The 22,359-nt window shown below is 32.4% G+C and overlaps 1 protein-coding gene, 1 long non-coding RNA gene and 1 pseudogene across 3 annotated transcripts in view; 1 reads left to right on the top strand and 2 right to left on the bottom strand.

Annotated features, from left to right (window-relative positions):
- The window catches only part of LOC143253553 (fatty acid CoA ligase Acsl3-like), a 168,098-nt pseudogene extending 164,235 nt beyond the window's left edge, over positions 1–3,863 (top strand). Inside the window, exons 17-18 of the transcript XR_013029691.1 lie at positions 2,847–3,048; positions 3,404–3,863. The product of XR_013029691.1 is annotated as a fatty acid CoA ligase Acsl3-like (transcript). The remainder of the gene's footprint in view (positions 1–2,846; positions 3,049–3,403) is intronic.
- On the bottom strand, positions 2,035–2,993 carry LOC143253557 (uncharacterized). Its single transcript, XR_013029697.1, has 2 exons — positions 2,819–2,993; positions 2,035–2,181 (listed from the first exon to the last, which is right to left on the bottom strand). It is a non-coding gene; the product is annotated as an uncharacterized LOC143253557 (long non-coding RNA).
- A 6,406-nt stretch (positions 3,864–10,269) lies between the features above and the next one.
- Positions 10,270–22,359, bottom strand: part of LOC143253541 (tyrosine-protein phosphatase 10D-like) — a 34,706-nt gene continuing 22,616 nt past the window's right edge. The window contains 14 exon segments of the mRNA XM_076507591.1: positions 10,270–12,046; positions 12,339–12,444; positions 13,085–13,105; positions 13,107–13,221; positions 13,415–13,506; positions 13,508–13,564; positions 13,972–14,229; positions 14,439–14,691; positions 15,124–15,304; positions 15,751–15,943; positions 18,786–19,003; positions 19,907–19,973; positions 20,740–20,832; positions 21,837–21,964. Coding sequence (XP_076363706.1) covers positions 12,015–12,046; positions 12,339–12,444; positions 13,085–13,105; positions 13,107–13,221; positions 13,415–13,506; positions 13,508–13,564; positions 13,972–14,229; positions 14,439–14,691; positions 15,124–15,304; positions 15,751–15,943; positions 18,786–19,003; positions 19,907–19,973; positions 20,740–20,832; positions 21,837–21,964 — 1,814 coding nt within the window. The 3' untranslated portion in view covers positions 10,270–12,014.

Raw genomic sequence — 22,359 nt, 5'->3', positions numbered from 1 at the left:
AGATGGTTGAAATCAGTTCCGAGCGTTACTAACTCAGACATGGTATCCTGAACAACTAAAAGATGGCTAAAATCGATTCCAAACAGTGCTAGCTCATACATGGTATCCTGAACAACCAATAGATGGTTGAAATCAATTCCGAGCGTGGAAACCAACATATGATTGAGAGGAGTTTTGAACATTACTAAGTCAGAGAACAGTTGTGTTGTGTGAAGTACATGGTCCACTTCAAACCTATGTGTATGGATTGCCTTACCCTCTGTAAGACACTGTATGGAACACATAACTTTGGTTTGGTTGGAACGTCTTGTCCCTGGTATCTCATGTTAATGCTGTCCTTTAATCTAATTTCAGAGTTGGCTCATTATAGGTTTGATGACCAAATGAGAGATTTTTAATTCATTCAATGCTGATAACCATTGAAATAAGATGAATATTTAATCTTGGAGTCTATGTTAGAAAATAAAAGTAGCGACTTACAGCTTTAATGTGGTAAAAAATGGGTTTTCAAAAAAGTTACTACAAAGAAGTGGGCTTCTAAAAGACATTACAGTGTAAAGTGAGCTTCTAAAAGGGCCCAGCATGGCCAGGTGGGTTAAGGCGTTCGACTCGTCTATTGAGGGTCGCGGGTTCGAGTCACGGTCGCACCAAACATGCTCGTACTTTCAGTCGTGGGGCGTTATAATGTGATGGTCAATCCCACTATTCGTTGGTAAAAGAGTTGGGGGTGGGTGGTGATGACTAGTCTTACACTGCTAAATTAGGGACGGCTAGCTTGTGTAGCTTTACGCGAAACTAAAACAGAAAAAAGCTTCCAAAAGACACAGTTTTCTCAAATAAAGCAAAAAGAAATAAAAAATACACACAGAACTGTTTAGGACAACGAGGGGCTCCAGAATGACACAATTTATGACGTAACACAATTTATAGGTAGCACGAACATATTTAACTCTGTTCTCAAGAAAAAAAAAATCCCAAAAGTCAAATTACAAGCCACACCTCATAAACAAGAAACTTTGAGGAAGATGCTTGAATTCCAGAATAGCCACAAATGTTAAGTTCAATGTTACAGCTTGAATACATTGTTGTCTATATTAGACAGAAGCTGACCTCTTCTAAAGGAACTCTTTGGAAACGATCATCATTGTACAGTAGTGGAGTAACTAGTTCCTGGGTCATCTCTCTTAACCTTCGTCCAGTGGCCGTTCATATGCTGCAGCGCTGTTATTTAATCTTAAGATAAAAAAGGGTTCATAATTTATTGAGTTGTTAAAGATATAAGTCTACCCCAGTGATGCTCTTATAGTAAGTTATTGGATTATTAAAGAAATAACTTCATGCCAAATTGCCCAATTATTGTAACTTGTTAACGAAATAACTTTATCCCCATTTGTCCCAATGTAGTAGATTATTGAACTGAGTTTACTCCTCCGTTACTTCAATGTAATAATGTTTTCAATCCTGAAGTAGGTACGTTTTTTCTCCCAATTATCCCTTTGTTTTAATTTATTTTTATGATTCTATTTCATTCTCTACAGCCGGCAGCAGTATCCCCACATTCTGGTTACCTCACAGAGATATAATAGATTTCAACCTACTAGTCTTATCCAGTTTTTCACAAAAGTTGTTAAAAATAACATCCAGGGTGGGAATAAGTTGTTCTTTCGTTCGTCTATCTGGAAGTATTAAATGTCGCGCGAACCCCTAGTGACTGGATTTGAATAAATTATTTATAGTTCAAGTTTTCACATTTTATCTTTACCACATCATTTAATAATAGAGAAAAAAACAGTAAAAGGTCTGTGTGATATTTCACTTACTTACTTCTTATTTAGAAAGATAAATAAAGCGAGAACTAAGAAGTACACACGCGTGGGGTGTGGTTTAAATATCATGACGACATATGAAACGTAGGAGTTTCACTTGTGACGTTGGTATTTGATGTCAGCCCTAGACTTGTGTTGATTAACCTTATCGTATAGCACGAATAAGTTAAACTGTATTGTTTCACAAAGAGTTACTCCGACAGACATATATTTTAAACCCTAGTGTTTATTTTTAGCTGTTTTACCTAAAATATTGATGCAAGTCATTTGTCCGCCGTTTGCAGTTCGTTTAGGGGCCACCAGGGGGTGGTAGTAGGTGCGTTTCTTCTCTGTTTCAAGTATCAGTTCATAAAACCTATATAAAAGCAAAATATTGAAGTTAAACAGAACAAAAAACGATTAATTTTTAAATATAGATCGTGCATTACACATTTTATAAAGACTTGATAATAAAACTAGTGAAGTTATAACACAAGAGATAAACCAATGAAAAAATCTCTGGTTTCATAAACTTGTTATTCTGACTTTAGATGTAGAGTTAAATATCGTTAAACTACATAGCAAAGACTTGTGATATTATTACTTGGTGGCAGAGGTTAGACAGGATTAAACTACACTGGTAAAGACTTGTGGTGCACCAGTTTAACGATGTTATACATTAAGACACTGAACTGTTTTTATGTTATCCAGACGTTTACTTCTACTTAGTCCTCTCAGGTGAGGAAATGAACCGAAATTAAAATTCGATAAATTGGAGAATATTGTATTACAGGGGAATTTTTTGCCCTGGGGCGATTACCCTTCTGTAAACTCCGTGATTCAACGTGACAATCAAACCACATTTTGACAATCATAAATCTCGATTATCGCCCCAAACTCTCGTAATCTGAGAGAATGCCGTTACTCATAAGTTACATACTTTAGAGTTAAACCTAAATAATAATGTTAGTAGTTTGTCTTTTACTTTGTAAATATTTTGCTCTTTTACCTACCTTAACTTTACAAAAATGTTTTTTCCAGGGAACAAACATGCTGGCCTTGATCTGTGTCAGTGCGGTTGTTACGTCATTGGTTACAGCTTTGCCCAGTCAACATTTGATTGCAACGCGATCTCAGAGACTTTGCGGGCCTGAGCTTGCCGAAGCGCTCTCTCTCGTTTGTGGCGGGATATACTACTCTCCCTACAAACGCCTGGAGCACAGTATTTTCAACAAAGCAACGGGTAAAATACTTTTCAGTCACGTGCTTTCTTAGTCTGCATTTACGTTCACAACTGATAGTATTTGAAATATGTGCACGCAAATTTAAATACATAGCAAATCCTTTGACATCTGCAAGTCAAGCTTTATTTCTAAAGTATAATTTTTAGTTATCAGTGTCATTGACCTCTAATCCTTCTCTTCAGTATTATACATTTTCAATGTTACTTAAAACATAATTTAAATGTTTATCACAGTTAAGATTGTAACGAAATAACAATAATTGGTCAGTTAAGATAAATTGGATTTATTTCTGTAGTTTTTAACAAGGTGTGTTAAGACGACAATTTCATGCTCGTTTATATATATATATTGTAGTTCCCTGGTGGCGATTGGTAGAAGAGATGAACACTTCATCTGACGGTGATTACCTTGGCAAGAAAATAGAAATGCCCCTCATCTATAAATCAGATACTTTTTCTCGACAAAATCGTGGGGTAACAGACGAGTGTTGTATAAAAAGCTGTACTATTTCTGAATTAATGTCGTATTGTGGATAGTAAAAAAATGGATGACGTTGTAAGGATTACATAAAACTTTATTTTGAAATGTTGGTTTTTGTTGACACAATAACTTACGAGGAATTGTTAAAAGGGCTAAAGCAAGCTTATTATATTAAACTTAAACATTTATTCTTTACTGTGTTATATTTGGGACTTAAAAATTGTATAATCTTGTAACAGACAGTAGCGATATTTGGTTGATTATATATATATATATTGACGAATTCCTGTGAGAAAAATAAATCGCATCAATGGTATGCTTTTGATTTCCCAAATGCTTGTATTTGTTGGAGAAAACATATTCGTTGCATTTAAAATGAAATAATGTGATTTGTTAGAACTTAAACACAACCATGTTTATTAATTGCATTAAAAAATCTAATGGAAATCAAAATGTTTAATTGTCACTAAAATGACTGTATCACTCAACCTGAAGAACTTGAAGTTAAGTTTCTTTTATTCATGGAGATCAGTCTAAATAACCTAACACAACACAGAAATCTTCAGTTTAAATAACGGGCTGGTACCAGTTGTCTTAGCTATAGTTTTAGGCTTCTAAATTAGGGACGGTTAGCGTGAAACAGCCATCGTGTAACTTAACATTTCGCGAAAATCAAAACAAACAAAATAAACCTAGCTCCTTGAGCTTAACATCTAATCTTCACGAGCGTTTCTTAGGTGAACTGTTTTTAACTTGGTCATACACATTTTAGGAGGTAGGGTTAAATCAAATTAAACTAATCTTAAATAACACTAAGTTTTACACGAAATAAATCAGTCTGCGTTTGATAGGATCTGCCAAACGAAGAGATGGGTAAAAATATGATCAAAGTCCATTTGAATTAGATTAGATTTGGCTAACGACGAACCGGAATCAGTTGGAGTAGATTTGGTTACTAAAAACCCGAACCAGTTTGTGTTAGATTAGATGACGAAGAGACGGATTAAGTTTTCGCCAAAGAAAATTAATTTGTGTTCAACTAAGGAAGAATTGATATTACATTGTGTTGGATTAGGTTTAACTAACTAAAAACAGGTTGACTTAGAAACTGAAGCAGGCTTGGCTTGATTAAATAAGTCTTCAGAAATAATTGTGTTCCATTAGGCTAGAAAAAGATAACATTTGATATATTAAACTTCACTCTTTAATCCATAGAGGTTAAAGTGCACGTTTGGAACGTTATTTTAAAAAATTGTATTAAATAATTTGTATTTGATGCCAATTTCATTAAAACATAGTTTATAATTTAAAGTTATACATGTTTTACTTTCTTTAATATAAAAGGAAATGTAAAAAAAAACAAATGTTAGGTATTGGTTTTTGTGTCACATATCTAGTTGTCTTATTGCTCAATTTCTATCTTATTACGCCCACTATACAACTTGTGCAAGTATCTAACGAATTAAAAACTCGAATTTAAAATATAGAAAAGCTAAATATAAAGTAAGAACCACCCACCTCTATGATTTGCTAAGATATAAATATACTTAGCAAATCTACTAGTGGCTCCACTCTTTAAATCAACCATTTAAAAGTTCTCATCAACATCCAAGGTGCAATGACTTCAAAGAAACACGAGATCTAAGACATAATTCAACAAACCAACTCAGAAGTTGTAATATTAAGTGAAACCCTATTATACAAAACCAACAGATTTAAAATACCATGTTATATAACTATCAGAAAAGACAGATTAAATAATCAGGATATAATTAGAGGAATGCTGCTGCTATACAAAACAAGTCTTTCAATGTCAGAAATTCAAATCAGCAGCCATAACGAAAATATAATTATAGATGTCCTGTTAAGTAATCGCTCAGCACTCACAATAGCAGGAATGTACTATTTACCCACAAAGTAAATAGACTTAAAGTTAATAAACAACATCTTTTCCCACAATCACAATACCATTTTAATAGATCTAAACAGCAAACATACTCATTTTGGCTGTAATTCAACAAATGCTAATGGAAGGCTACTTCTACAATTTATAAATGAACATAAAATAGCCTTCTTGAATAACGATACACCTACGCATACAGCGTATGCCACTAATACTAGTGACATACTAGACGTATGCCTAAGCTCGTACAACATGAGCGAAAAGCTTATAAAATTTCAAGTGGGAAAAAAGATGTAGACAGCGATCATCTACCCATATGGTGTGTCTTCGATCTCACACCCCATAAAAATATTATACATAGAAAAGGAAAATTCGATTAAAAAAAGCAAATTGGAAAGAATATCAAAAACAATTAGACCATCAATTAACAAATAAAATTATAACAACAGCTAAAAATAAAATAGATATTGATAATTACTGTCAAATAATTACGGAATGCCTACAAACCACAGCAAATCAGACAATACCTAAACAACAACATGAAACTAAAAATAACACATGGAAACCTCACAAACACCTGTTAACACTAATAAAGCACAGACGACAATTTAGAAGATAATACATGTATACAAGAGATAGCGAATTAAAAACACAAATAAACAGAATAAGAAACCAAATTAGAGCATAAGTTAAATTATTAAAACAAAAAAAATGGGACGACTTCTGCACCAAACTTAACGAAAAAACAAACCCGAAACAATTTTGGACACATCTGAAAAGACTAACAAACGCAGATACAACAAGAAGAAAATATCCGCTTTTAGTGTACAATAACACCACAACACATACAAATAAAAAAAAAGCCGAAATGTTCAAACAACTTGAAAATACGTTCAAAACAAATAACGACCCAGACATGAACACATACTACTATAATAAAGTAAATACCTTTATAACAAACAACAGTGAACTATTCAAACCACACTTTCCAGTGGACTTAAACAATTATCAAACCAACAACACAAACACAATTTCAGCACAAGAACTCACAGAAACATTTACTAACACTAAAAATAAATCACCAGTAGAAGATGGTATACAAGCCATTCTTCTTAAGAAAGGCACTCCCAAATTATTTGAATATCTTACAGCAATTTTTAATCTGTCAAAATATTCTGGTTATATCCCGGTTTTTTGGAAGCATGCAAATGTATTAATGTTCTACAAAGAAGAAAAGCCAGCAGATAACCCAAATAGCTACAGACCAATCAATCTGACCAGCTGTGTAGGCAAAATTCTTGAGAGAATAATTAGTAATAGACTCTCCGCATTCCTGGAGATAACATTAAAATTACCAGAAGAACAAAATGGTTTCAGAAAATTCAAATAAATAATAGACCACTTAGTCAGATTAACAGAAACAATTGTAGATAGTTTTAATAAAAGATAATGAACTGTCGCTTGCTTTCTCGATATCGAGAGAGCATTTGACACTGCATGGAACAACGGTCTTCGGTTCCGAATACAAGAAATGAGACTACCGTGGGGAACTATTCGCTGGCTGTCAAACTTTCTGGAAAACAGATCATGCAGAATAGATGTTGAAGGGGCATTCTTTGAGAGTTTTACTCCAGAAGCTGGTGTCCCTCAAGAAGGGGGAGTTACCCCTATCCTATCCATCATGGACGTGAATAATAAGCCCCTAAAAGATCCACATAATGGATACTCACAGTTCGCAGACGATGTAGCAATCTGAAAAAATGAATGGTGAACAACTACAGATTGCTACATCAGCAAAATTCTTAGGACTTACGTTTGATTCAAAACTAACGTGGGTAAACCACATAAATAATATTAGAACAACAATTTGGCGAAGAACAAACTATGCTAGGTGTCTAACTGGCAAAAACAGTGGAGCTACGGCAGACAACATTATGAAAATATATAAAACATACATTAGACCCGTCATTGACTATGCAGCTCCTGCATGAATAAACGTAAGTAAAAAAACTATTGCAAACAAAAATACAAACAATACAAAATACATTACTCACAGCAGCTTATAAAGTACCCAGAACATCATCTTCCGAATTTATGCATAAATACGCATATATCGAAACAATAGCAGATAGACTCCTACATAGTACAATAAATTATTTTGATAAAATTGGAGAAAAAATGAACTAGTGAGGGAACTTGACAGGTATTGTTTACATGATGATGATAGACCTCAGCACCTCTCCCCAGTGAATATATACTTTCTAAATAAAAATAAATATGTAAAACAATTATAATAAAAGACCACCTATTAACTAGACTCCACATTAGTTTAGAGATTAATTACAAAAAATTGAAAGGTTTTTTTTATGTAAACGTTTTCTAGTTAATATCTAACTGATGAAAGTACAAATAATCTATGGAACTATAAGAGAAATGTTTTATTTGCACAAAGTGTGTGTATAGATCGTGCATGGAGTAAGCGCGGGTTACTCTGGCCCTCGTATACCACATATAAATACGCTTGATCGTTGAAAAAAAAATACTAATAAAATAAATTAAAAAAACAAAATCTGAAGGAAGGAGGAAGAGGTCAAAGAAACCTGACCCTCCTGGGTAGACAAACATCAATACCCAAATACCCATAGAGAGAGAAAGCGAACTAGTACCATCTACTACTAATAGCTCAAGCTTATAACTAATAGAAAGATAATTGTCCCCGCTTCGTAACTCTGACAGTTGTTTATAAGCGACTTGAAGGGGGAAGAAAGAATTTTGTCGAAGCTGTACACGTGTGGTCAGTAAGTCGTTTCACCGAGTAAGAATGGGATTTTTTCAACCCCTATATGCTTTACTAAATTACAGGGATTTTGAAGATACTAATACTGTGATTTAATGTTTTCTTTCAAAAGTTGATATTTGAAACCTACAAAAATTATCTAAACATCCCAACGAAAAGTCTAGACAAGGCTTAGTAAATAGTACTATGTACGAGTGCAGAATTTCGCAACACGGGCACGTACTCGAAATCAGTGGTTTTCAATGCATTTCTCATTTACTTTCTATGTTTTAAGAAATATAACTAAAATTTAAACATTTACGAGTAAGTAGTAATATGTAAACGTATACTTATACAAATATGTATCGAACGGTAACCGAAATAGTATAATTTTGTTAGCCAATACATAGTTAGACCTACTGCATTTGCATTATTGTCTAAACTGAGGTAAATTTAAAAGCACGTTATATTACATTCAAAACTTGACAACTTTAAAACAAGAGTGGTAAATTTTATAAGTGTCCAAATAACATCTTCATATACATATGCTGTGGAATTCAATAGATATAAAATAGATGAGCAGTAGTAGTAATGAAACACCTGCGATATAAATGGATCCGCGAGGCTCAGAACCTACAATGTTTATTGGACCAGCACAACTTTGAACCATGTAATAAACGTTTTCACACATTCTAATTGCAATTTTATTACCTTTGGAAATTTCTTCTGTGAGTGTTTAAGTAATATACATTGGGTATAAGCTGCTTAGTCCAATATTGTGTTCTTGGAACAAAGGCATTTAAGAATGTCGCTTTTCTGTTTTGCTCACTGGTGTTGTATTACGTTGCGCAAAAGACAGGTTCAGACGGTCAGTGTTTTCAGCTTTATTTACAATGAGTTTAACTTTAGATGTTGAAAGTAAAATAAATAAAATTTATGGGGCATGTTTAACAGTGGAGACTCTCAAGGTGCGTGCTTTGAAAGCTCTTGATTAATAATGAAGAAAAAAGGACAGCTGGTCATTTTCATGGTGACAAGAAACCCACTTGAAGTAGAAATATATCTCACAACGGCTGGTATGGGTATTAGCACTTTAATTAAAGTACAAAATAACGTTTCGACCTGAAGTAGGTCATCTTCAGGTTAACAGAGTTTGCAACTGACCGTTGCCGGAATCATGTCTTAGAGCCATTTCTTCTGATTTAAAAATTTTTATTTTCATTATATTTGATGAGTTTTTTTACACGCTAAAGACTCAAGTAATAAACGTAACAACATAAAAAAATGTAAAGTTGTGCTGAAAAAGTTATATAGATTCATTTAAGAGGTTATAGAAGTTATACAAGTGAAATATGAGATTTTTGAGGCAAAGAAAAGTAGTCTTAATCTCAAAATAAATATCACTTTGCTCTCGTACTAGTTAAAAAGAGTCGACAATTTTACGAACAAATATTAATAAAAAATACTTATTAAAAATCTCATTTGTTGTGTGCGAAAGCATTGTAACGTTTCCTTAAAGTCTACTAAATTTTGTGAAGATGCACTTATATATTAGAAGTTACTAGTACGTGAACTGTAACAAGTACTAATGATTACGAGTCAGGTCCGATGGGCCTAGGCAGTAACTGTACATCACTCTTTAAAATACTTCTAGGCACGTGACTTCAGTCCAACAAACTTCCATACTGTAGGGTTGGTCCCAAAAACTCCATCAATCGGCTAAGTTTGTGTAGGCAGAGTGGAGAGGTTCCCGACACTACATATAACAGATCCACAACTACATAGCTATTTTAATCTGCACTAAAAAGAAAACAAGTTCGTAGATTGGATGTCATAATAACAAGATAAATTTTCCATCTCTTCCATTCGTTTTTCCTTCCTTTTCCCAAACGCATTTGTGTAGGGGAATCTTTTCAATATAAATAATCTCAGACACAAATAAAGAGAACAAACAAACTCAGGTGCTAGTTATTACCCTAACTTGTTCCATTTTACTTTACTTGTAACAGTATATATACTACGGTAACGTCCTGCGTTACATCAGAATACCCTGAATTAAGCTTTTTTTTTTTATATATCACCATTTTTAATAAAAAATCTAATTAACCAACAGAGTCTAAATTAATAAATATTTTTCTAATTTGTTGTCTCTACATTTCATTTTATATTTTAAAAACATGAACTAACAACAATATTAAGGTCATAGTTTTCTTGGAACTTAGCGTCACCAAAAAACTCTGGCTTTATGCATTAGAAATTGTTAATCTAACTGATTTTAACAATAATTATTAAATGAATACACTACAAATTTATTTCACAAATGATCTTAATTTTGACTGGCTCACAAAGAAATTTACCAACGACTGATTGCCTCCAACTATGCTTTTCTGGCTCTTCATTAGTCGAGCTTGATTTATCAAAATTTATTTATTTCAGTTAGCTATGAAGCACAGGTAGTACAGGCTCCTTTATTTTTAAGAGGGTATATGTTAATACATACATATCGGTCCGAGTTGGTTTTCATGATTCTAGGTACAAGAAACCACGAGTTTGTATTTTTTTTACAGTTTACTTTATTTTATCTCAGTAATATAAAAACAACAAAACATTCATTGTTTTAGTGAAGACAGTATTCAGTGGTTTGCACCAAGCTTCTTACAATGAAACAATTTTTAATACAAGTAGTTTAAAGAATGATCAATTTCCTCAACCTGTTATGTGTGTAACTCATTTGTTCTTTACACTGGGTTTGGGGCTAACTGTGAGAACATGGTCCGTCTTTTGAATGCTCCAAGTAAATCATTGGACAGAAATTGAACAATTGAATCCACATTGAAAAAACATAAAATGCACAAATTAATCTCGTACAGTTTGATTATGTAATATACAAACGTCTAACAAGATAAAACCTGATATACCTTAGTAAAAATCAATTACTAGATTGTTCGCACCTGGTTGTTTTATGTACAATCTCTAACTATTGTCCTGGTCTACCTTCATCAAGATCTTCTGTTACACAAATTTCAAGCTACCGAAAGCTAAGATATAGCAACAATTTATAAATAACTCCAAACAACAGTGGAATATTGGTCTGGATAAAAAACAAACGACAGGTGTTGGTCACATACACTTGTGTTCATAGAACATTGTTGGAATTATCTATATTTACATTTTTTACAAGATTTAAGAAAAACTGTAGCCTTTACAATATTAACATAAGAATAAGTGCATTTGTTCAAAATATTTTAATACACTAAGTTTCTAGGAATTTCTTAAATCATAATGTTAACATATGTTACTTAGGAAATATTGTCAACTGGTACCATAAGTGAAAGTGAAAATTGTTTGCCGGCAGTGTTTGTCATAAACTTTCCTAACGTTAAAACAACAAATTTGTAAACAACAACAAAACATCAAAGTATCATACACAATATTTTATCATATATAATGACACTTTCTTTATCTATTGTAAAACTGGTTTTATATGTCAGATGACCTGATTTCATTTATGTGAAACATAACATGTTAAACCTTTCAAGCTGTATGGATGGTTACAGATAGCAGAGTTCTACATAACAAGTGCCTGTTGACCTTGTCAGATTACGTGTCAAACACACCGTGACAGTCTTACTGGTAGAGAGAATCTACAAAAACTGAAGCGACAGGTTTACAGCATATGTGGATAATGAAGTGACAGTACACGTGTATGTTTTGTATAAAATAAGAAATATATACAGTCACTTAAATATCACAAATAAATGTGGCAGAACAACAATCCTGTTTTACAACTCTGTCTAAGTTCCTGGTTAAATTCCTGATTCTGCTATACCTTCATCATCTGCAAAAACACAAGAAAATTGTAGAATTTATTAGAAAAAGGTCTACAATATTTTTGTTTCTACAAAAAGACATGAATGGATAACGTGTTACACTGTACTCGCACAAGATCCACACTACTTGAAATAATGACTGGTAAAAGATACATAGATCACATGCAACTTTATACTGTTTGTCTAGAGAAACATGTAACAAAGTAAATCTTCATATGGGGAATTAAGGTTTGAAATATTTAAAAGTAAAAATTATCTTACATCTGAAGTTATTTAAAGACCTTATTCTGTTGTTTATACCTTCAAATCCCTGGTTATCATGCACTTCAAGCCTAGGTGGTTCCAGAATGTTTTCTGTACCCTCCAACACACAAAGCAAGCACTGATAAATACAGATGTACTGTTGCTATGGAAGGAAACAGAAGCACAAAAGTAAGGAGACATCTATAGTTATTGTAATATAAACACATCACAGTTAAACATAGTCCACACAAATAATGGTTCTTATACTTCAATCTGAAAGGACAGATGATTTGTATCTGTCAAAAATAATATAAAAGTTCTACTTTTGGCTTTTAACACAAGGAAGTGAACTGCAAAACTGACGACAAGATGAGCAGTCCAACTACATTATTATTCGAGAGTAAACAAAGGTACTGTTGTTGGGCATGAACACAGTAAACAAATATACTTTTTCAGCACCTAATACAGAATATTTAATATCACTGTAACCCCACAGCTGTTATTAACTAACATTAGTTGATCAAAAGTAATACCAATTAGAATGCTCTTTTTATGTGTAAAAATTGATATTTACACCTATTGTAACAACACTGCTCATATGACTTCAATGGAAAGGATATATCTCAGTAAATAACAACAACAGGATATAACATGACAACATTTCTAATATCAATTACTTCAGTGGTATGACTTCAACAGAAAGGATATATCTCAGCAAGTAACAACAGCAGGATATAACATAATACCTCTAATATCAACTAACGTTTTGTGATATTTAAAATTTGTAATTCTTTTCTTCTTACCTCATTCTGTACCATCCACACCCCGTTCTTTTCTCATCTCATACACAATACCAAAGATGTCGACAGAGTCGTACTTATGTATGTGTTGCAAGATTCTGTCTAGAGCAATGAAAGTTCCTGATCTACCAACACCAGCACTAGAAGCAACAACAAATTAACTGTCATTTAATAAAGTCATTAAAGTTAATAAGTATTTATACATAAAATAATTAACAAAATAAGTAATAGATTAATGAATCTCAAGAGTTGTAAGAATAACAGTGTAAAATGTTATCATTTAAGTAGAATTACAAATCATTCCGACAGTTACTAGAACTTGTATGATATCACCTGCAGTGGACAATGACAGGTTTGGAATCAGGTATGACACGATCCCGGAAGGCTCGTACAAATTTAACTAGAGTTATGGGGGGATCTGGAACTTCCAAAATCTGGCCAGGTTGTGAAGTGAAAATGACGGACTATTCGTGACTGATCTCCCTAATTGAAGATAAAAAATACAGCAAAGATGAAATCTTATTAAACCTCGATTTCTTATAATATAATAATACTACTCTGACTTCTACATTAAAATTTACAGGAATTACTTGTTATCTAATGTTTCAACTCTGAGAGTCTATTGCAGGAAACTAATATCTTCACTAACTGAAACTAGTATTAGTTATATTCCTTTAAGATTAAGCTAACAATCTCACTCTACAAACAGTAAGTGATGAGGTGTCTATGTTCTGTTCTCATATATAAGTAAATTGTTTTAACATCCATATCCACTCTAAGAAACATGACTAGTTATGTTCTAGGTCTCATCCTGAGATCCAGATACAAAAGGTAAAACTTCACATATAACTACTTAGTTCTGTAAAGAATTAAATTAGTTTACAACTTACCCTTGAAACTCTAAACTCTGAAATGGTCCAATCTTGATACTGAGATTCATTCAAAATTGTGACCTGAATATCACCATAATATACAGGTTGAGTATCCAGTGGCCAGTAGTGGTCACACTTTTCTCGGCCTTTTTCAATACATCGAGTCAGCATTACAATAGCCCGACTGTTCTGTTCCCACGTCATCCTCCAGAAGTCATCCCTTGTACTGTGCAAGGGGCCCTGGGTTACAATAAATTCTCTTGGAGAATTATAACCCTGAGGAAAAGAAGAAGAAATGGCATAGCAGTATAAACACAAAATTTAAACATCAAAAGATAAAGTACATTGCATGGATATATGCAACAGTTCAACTTCACCAAATACTTTAAACAATCAATCACCAGATAAACCTTGTTAAAAAGCAAGTACCATTGAAAAGCAAATGTAATAAAAGTCCAGTGAGTTTTCCAGGAGGTTGAGCTTACCGGGATGTAATTAGCATTAACGTAATCAGACCCTTCTTCGTCATCTGTTGGTAGAAGTTTGACACGAGAGTGGTCATAGGGCAAAATATTAGTGAACCTGTTCTTTGGCCTGTTCACAGGAAAATCAGCTGCTGCACACGACCTGTCACGTCCAACATGCTTCAACATCTCAAACTCTTCTGAGAAGCGGAAGTCAGAATCTGCAGACATTACACGATAGTGTTCTGCAAAATCCTTCAACCTGATTGGGCGACTGTAAAATATTTAGAACATGATTACTCTTAATCATTAAAATAATATTTTCAACATCACTTTATGACTGCAACTAATGGCAATAATATCCACATCTACTTCGATCAAAACTGTAAAATATCAATTTACACCTGATTGTGAATCAGTTTCTAAAAACAACACCCTAATCAGACCTAGAGTTAAAACAAGAACACCCTAATTAGACCTAGAGTTAAAAAAAAAAGCACTGTATTTATACCTTCAATTTTAGAAGAACACTACTTAAATCTCTAATTTAAAAGGAATATATTATTCAAAGTTATAGGTTAGAAAAACCAAAAACATCCTATTAAAGACTTAGTTGAACAAGTACATTGTGCTTATAGTTTGGGCTTGCAAGTATAACCAATAGGCATGCAATTAAACAAATGATGATATTACTTGTGATCTTTACCTGGTTATTATTTCACTTTCAGGTATAGAGAGAGCATCTTCCTTCCCATGTATTACTCCTCCTTTCTTCATGAAAGGACCAGTTCTTCTTCGACGAAGAACCACAACAATAATAATGGCTATCAGAATCAGAAGAGAAACCGGAACAACAATACCAACAATGAGAGCAGTATTGTCAGGATCTGGAACACAACAATGAGGGTTATCAGAATCAGAAGAGACACTGGAACAGCAATACCAACAATGAGAGCAGTATTGTTGGAATCTTGAAGAATCAGAGGCCATAGTTCTATTCATGCATTGCAACAGGCAATTATAAGAAATAATGTGTAACAGAATACAGAGAGATATTGAAATACAAACATTTAGGGTTGCTCATTCTGAATGCCTAGTATAAAAAGTGTACTTACCAAGATTAAATATTTCTTTTCTCTCTATAGATAACAACTAAACAATCTCACTCATTACCTCAACTTCTCTGCTACATTACCCCTGAAAGTAACAACAACCTCTCTTTTAAATTGCCCTAATACTTGAAAATAACTTTTATTCAGCCAGTGTCATATTATCCAGACTTTAAGTTTATCTGATACAAATTACAGTTAGGTTTTTGTTGTAGTTCACTTACCTGTTTTGATTGGGTACGAGTAAACAGTGTCTGTGAATTTGCTAGTAGTAGTAAAAGCTCGTATTTTCACTCTGTATGTTGTTCCAGCTTTCAAAGGTCCATTACAATAACCTCTCACTCCATTACAACTATTACTTCCAATTACAAAATCTTCTACTATGGTACCATTGAATGGATAGTAGGGTTCAGTGGCCTACGATAGAAAATACCAGTTTTAATCTAAGAGAAACATACAAGTTATAAAACATTACTTGAGAGATAGTAGGGCTCAGTGGTCTAAGGTAGAAAATGTTTCAAATAGAAACAAATTGTAAAACATTAATTCATGGATAGTAAGGTTTAGTGGCTTAAACTGTATGTTTTAATCAAGTGAAAGTTTGAAAAATTTCATTTACTAGAAATATAGTATGAATGTTTAAATTCTACTCTTGAACGGGCAGAACATTTTACCCAACTGTCTACCAGAAGGAAAATCTATTATTTACTAGTTAAAAAGGTGAATAAACAAATAAAAATGTAGAATATTACAGAATTAGACTAATAATGGTATACCACAAAACATACAGAACTCAAAATATTAATTCTATGTCATAATCTTTCTCTCTATTACTTCATGTATCTGGTAATAGATGTACAGAAGTTCTTACCATCCATATTTCAATTTCTGGCTTAGGTGATGATACAGATCTTAAAGTTTGTTAAACTGAAACAAGCAAATTGGCAAGTGATGTGATATTCACAGCCAATATAAAGTCATGGTTGAATGGGATGTATCACTACGTTTTACAGGCACTATCATGCCACTAAAATCTGATCACTTTGTGAAGGTTGTATAATAGTCTTCTCTGATACAATGTATTCTTACACTTACTGTAAATCTTAAAGATGTGTTTAGATTGGTGGTTCAAAATTTAAAAGATGGGGAATTTCCTTTTTACTTAATGGAATTGGAAAACAAATGATTGGTTGGTTACTTGTAAGACGTTTATTGGCATAAAGCAAGTATGCTGTGCCAAACAATACAGTGAAAAATAAAATCATTAAAATATGTAAAAAAGAATCATGTTAAAAACAATTTCAGAATTAAAAAACTTAAATAGAATTAAAAGGCCCAATGGCTCTTAAAAATTTAAAAACACAACTGAGGTGGACAGTATCACTATCGCCAATTATACCTTCCAACATCAGGGGTGAACCATTGGTAAAAACATGTCTAAAATGGTGCTCTTGCTCAATGACAACACAACAGTAAAATTTGGGCCGTTGAGACAGGAGTGTCACACAGACCACATTTTGATGTGCCAGTCTCAGATAAAAGAAAACGAGGAGTTAAAAACTGTAACCAAAGCATAGCCTATCCAGCACACCTTCCTCCTTCCAATCTTTACAGAAGGAAGACAGCCAAAGAGCAACAGAAGATTTTATCTGAAAAAGGTTTTTATCAAGCTGCTCACTTCAAATTGACTGCCAACTGGTATGGAGTCGAGCCTTCAACACAGAATTGTGGTCCATATGTGGGACAGGCACAACTGTGATAGCATCAGAGCAGATGAACTTAGCTGTGGAGTCAGCAAGTTCATTCCTGTGAATACTGATGTGGCCTGATATCCAGAAGAACTGGACAGAAAACAAAGAAATATGATCATAGGGTCTATCAGAAAGATACTTGCAAAAAGCAATATCCAATCTTTATTTATCAAACTGTAATGTTTTGCAATACACGAGAATCTGGAAACACAAAGTAAATGGCAAAAGCCATCAATTGGCTTCAAGTAACAATGCGTAACATAATTAAGAAGGTTATCCTTGGATGACTGACAAAAGTCACACAACAGAATAGCTATTCAATTGTTACATTCAAGCAGTCAGAAAATGAATCACATTCATACTATTGCATACAAAGACATAATTGTCAAGTCATGTGATGGACTATTGAAACAGGGATTGAGAATTGGTAATTATTGTACACTAGATGCATTATAGAAAACTTGTAAGAAGTGGGATGCTTTAGACAGGACAAACTTATAATGTAATCTTTTGCAACAGAACATATCTAGGCTATTTAGCAAGATGCACAATTATCAGACAGAGTAAAACAATATTTGGTAACTCTGATGGATTTACTATTATATATCTGTTTTAATATTGATGTTTGTTTGTGTTTAGAAATGTATATAACATACTGTATTGCAAAGTTCCTATCTATCTAAGTGTAATAATCAACAGTATAGTAAACAATGGTTATCATTTATATTGTTGTGCAAACTGAAATTTTGAGAAATTCTCTTCACAAGTATAAATGTAACCAACACAATGCACCAAGAGACAGTATATATTATTTGTTTGCTATAGCTAGTATGCTATAAACATCAGAAGCTATAGCTTTGATAAAAACACTTATTAATCAGGAGATCTGATATTTGATCAGGAATGTTATAGATTTTAAAATTAGAAATCATTTAACACCTGTAGATTCATATCAGATGCAAGTACTTTTACAAAGACATTATATAACTTTGGTTGTGGAAATCTCAGCATGATGTGGCTTGTGAAGAGTATAGAACATAAGGCTAGCTAGTTTCCTGTTAAGTAAATTATATCTGCATCAACTCAAAATTAATTTACTATCATGAACTCCCGATAATACATCACAGAAGTTACAGACGAGATAGAAGCCTTAATATGTTTTGTAAGTTTGTAAACCTTTTGTATATAGATCATTATTTGTAAAAACCACTATTCTAAGTTATGTCATTGTTTGAATATTAAAATGTATTTGTATTAAAAAAGAAAACTATGTAACAAATCTTGTTCATAAATATCATAAACTGAATACATACCAACATTTATTTAAATTCTACATCCAAATTATTATTTACTCAGTTTAAGGCTATTTGAAATAATATGTTACATAACAAACTGTAAACATGCAGAAAGCAAAACAATGTTAACATAAGATCTAAACCTCCATAAAATTAATACAAGTTCTGATCTCTGTTTATTTTTAATAATATGATCAACAGTACTTAACTTACCTGGTATGGAGGCCAAGATGAGTAACTCTGAACATCTCCCCAAGATGGCATTTCCAAACCATCTGATTTCTTACTGAAGTCTTCAGCAAGAATCACTGTATATGCAATGATTGGTCCATTACTATTAGAAAAAAAGCTTTTTCTGAACCTGATGCGGATGGTTTTGGCAGTTCGTGAAACTGCTGAGGGAAAAGTGCTCTCTGGGGGTGATGGTGGAGCTGAAAAAAGAAACTGCACTAAATCAAATTTTCTTATATAAAAATATTATAAAAACTAAATAATCTTAAATATTTGTAATCACTTAAAGCCATGTAAATTCAAATTAACAAATTGTGTTCTATTAAAAACATAGAACAAAACAACAAAGTAGCAGAGGGGATGACTCCTTTCATTTGCAGGATTGTCCCTAAATATTGAAACTACCAGTAACATGTATTGACAGATCTATTCAAGGACTTGACCATACTGTATTTGTATAAGAATAGACAAGTCTATTTTGGGTAAAAACACTGGAGGTAAAGACTTTTCTGTAGAAACATCAGTTAATGATCCATTACTTGTGATAACACTTATTATGGATAAAAAAAAAAGTTTTACATATTGAGTACTTAAATATCCACAGCCTCAATATTCTGTATAAACAAACCCATAGACTTAATGTTCTGTACATAAAAATCAATAGCCTTAGTATCCTAACTAAAGGCAAGATTCGGAATATAAATATGAAAGTTGTTTATGAAGGATTATGACATGATCAGAACATCTATTTACTCATGGAAGCATGCTTCTTAAATGAAAAATACCAATAAACTAAACTTATGGTAGAGAAATTAAAAATTATCACATTATACACTATATTCCTGAGAAATCTAAATATTCTAAGTCATTTGATAGCCAAATAATTTTAAATACTCTATGTCATTTGATGACTTGAAAACCCTGAATATTCTAGTTCATTTGTTGACCTCTACATCGTAAATGTAACATGATGATCTCTTACAGTCTGTGTATTATAAATAAATGAGTGCAGATAAACAATCTTCCAAAATATGTTCTAACATTTCATTTTAACTTCATTTATTCAACTGTATATTTAGAGAATACTTGAAAATGTAGCTTACCCCACACAGGCATCTTTTCTTCAAAAACAGACTTACTCCCAGGTCCAATTTTTGTATGTGCCTGTATCTAAATACATAATACAACAAAGTTATTAACTTACACTACAATATTAAAGTAACAAGACCATACACAGAAGAGAAAAAAGTACGACTAATAAAAAAAAACATGAATATACAGCAAGTGAATATATCAGCAACACTGAACTTTATAAATACAAGTACAACAAGCCAACTACTACAGTAAAAATGTTCCAAACTACAGAGAATTTGAAAAAAAGAAGAGTATTATCGCTTGTAGATCTTATTTATAAAAATAACCTTACAGATCCAGACTTGTGTTTCACTTCCAGTTTTTGTTTCTAACAATAACCTTACAGATCCAGACTTGTGTTTCACTTCCAGTTTTTGTTTCTAACAATAACCTTACAGATCCAGACTTTTGTTTCACTTCCAGTTTTTGTTTCTAACAATAACCTTACAGATCCAGACTTTTGTTTCACTTCCAGTTTTTGTTTCTAACAATAACCTTACAGATCCAGACTTTTGTTTCACTTCCAGTTTTTGTTTCTAATAATAACCTTACAGATCCAGACTTTTGTTTCACAGGTATTGTAATATTGCCAGAGCTAACTCGAAATTATATGTTGTTAGGTACTATTAACTCTCATTAAACCTGTTGTTCTGAAACTGCTTTTATAAGTTTATGAGAGAACATTTTTGAACAGTTTAAGATATTTAGCTTAACTGACAGTTTAGATAAAAACTGTAAACTAAAAATATGTGTTTTTAAACTGTCTGTTAAAAGTTGACATGTTTATATTTGTTGTATTTACCTGAAAGATGTAGGACTTTCCAGGAAGCAAGTGATTAATAATGCCCTCAGTATCTGTTGGTTCAAATAACTGGTGATGTAGTATGGAAGAACCCTAAAAATATCATGTGTCACTGGAATGTTATTCAAACACCGACATTGAAATATAACACATCACTACAGTATCACTTAAATACAATACAATCACTAGAACATCTTACATCAGTACAATATCATAACAATACCATTTAAACATGGTCATTGTAAGTATTACATCAGAAGAGTATTATTCAAACACTGTCAATGAAACTTGTTACATCACAACAATATTATTTATACACTGTCATTAGAACACTTATTACATCGCCACAATATTATTTAAACACTGTCATTAGCAATATTATTTAAACACTGTCATTAGAAATATTATTTATTTAAACACTGTCATTAGAACACTTATTACATTGCAACAATATTATTTAAACACTGTCATTAGAACACTTATTACATTGCACATTGCAATATTATTTAAACACTGTCATTAGAACACTTATTACATTGCAACAATATTATTTAAACACTGTCATTAGAACACTTATTACATTGCAACAATATTATTTAAACACTGTCATTAGAACACTTATTACATTGCAACAATATTATTTAAACACTGTCATTAGAACACTTATTACATTGCAACAATATTATTTAAACACTGTCATTAGAACACTTATTACATTGCAACAATATTATTTAAACACTGTCATTAGAACACTTATTACTTTGCAACAATATTACTTAGTAGCACCTTAACAAATAGGTTTCCTACAATGTGTATAAGTTGTTGTACTATACCTGAAGTACAGAGACCCTAGAAACTAGATACCCTACAATGTTTGTAACTACAAGCAGCAGTACTATACCTGAAGGTACAGAGACCCTAACAAATAATGTCAGGATAGAGACATTAACAACTAGCTTGAGTACACACCTTTTATCACCTCAATATAATCTAATTGGTGTTGAGAAATCCTAACATAATCCAGCTTGAGTACAGAGACCCTAACAACTTGCTTGAATACAGAGATTAACAAAGCTTGATAACACATTTTACATCACCTTAACATAATATGTGACTTTAAATCCAGTAAGAATTCCATTTTGATCAGTAATAGGAAGAGACCACTCTAGAGAAATTGACGAAGGTCGTACATCTGATGCTCCAAAGTAGTGAACTTTTCCTGGAACTGTAGAACAACAAGGAAAAAGAAGTTAAAGATACTTATATTAGTGATTTAATAAAACATCTGGAACAGTATTTGTTAATTCAAACGACAAAGTTGTAATTTTTCCAGTATATACATACTTTTGTTTCAATCCTTCAGTAACATGTAAATGTTCAGATTTATCAAAACAAAAATATAATATTTTAAAACTTTGTTCTTTCACCATTTGAAGCTTTTAAAAAGCAAAAGCAAAAATGATTTACAATTAATTTTATCCTTACCAAAAAAAACAGTTAGGTCATTTTTAAAATCACATTTTTAGATTAAAAAATAATAAAAAAGAAAAGTTGGTGTTGACAGCCTATATTTCAGTATATACCACAGGAAGTTGAATAAAACCAGCCTATATTTCAGTA

Source organism: Tachypleus tridentatus, chromosome 6 (genome assembly GCF_004210375.1).
Source record: "Tachypleus tridentatus isolate NWPU-2018 chromosome 6, ASM421037v1, whole genome shotgun sequence".
Taxonomy (NCBI): Eukaryota; Metazoa; Arthropoda; class Merostomata; order Xiphosura; family Limulidae; genus Tachypleus; species Tachypleus tridentatus.
The sequence above is the reverse complement of the archived record's forward strand: the minus strand, read 5'-3'. Positions and strand labels throughout refer to the sequence as shown.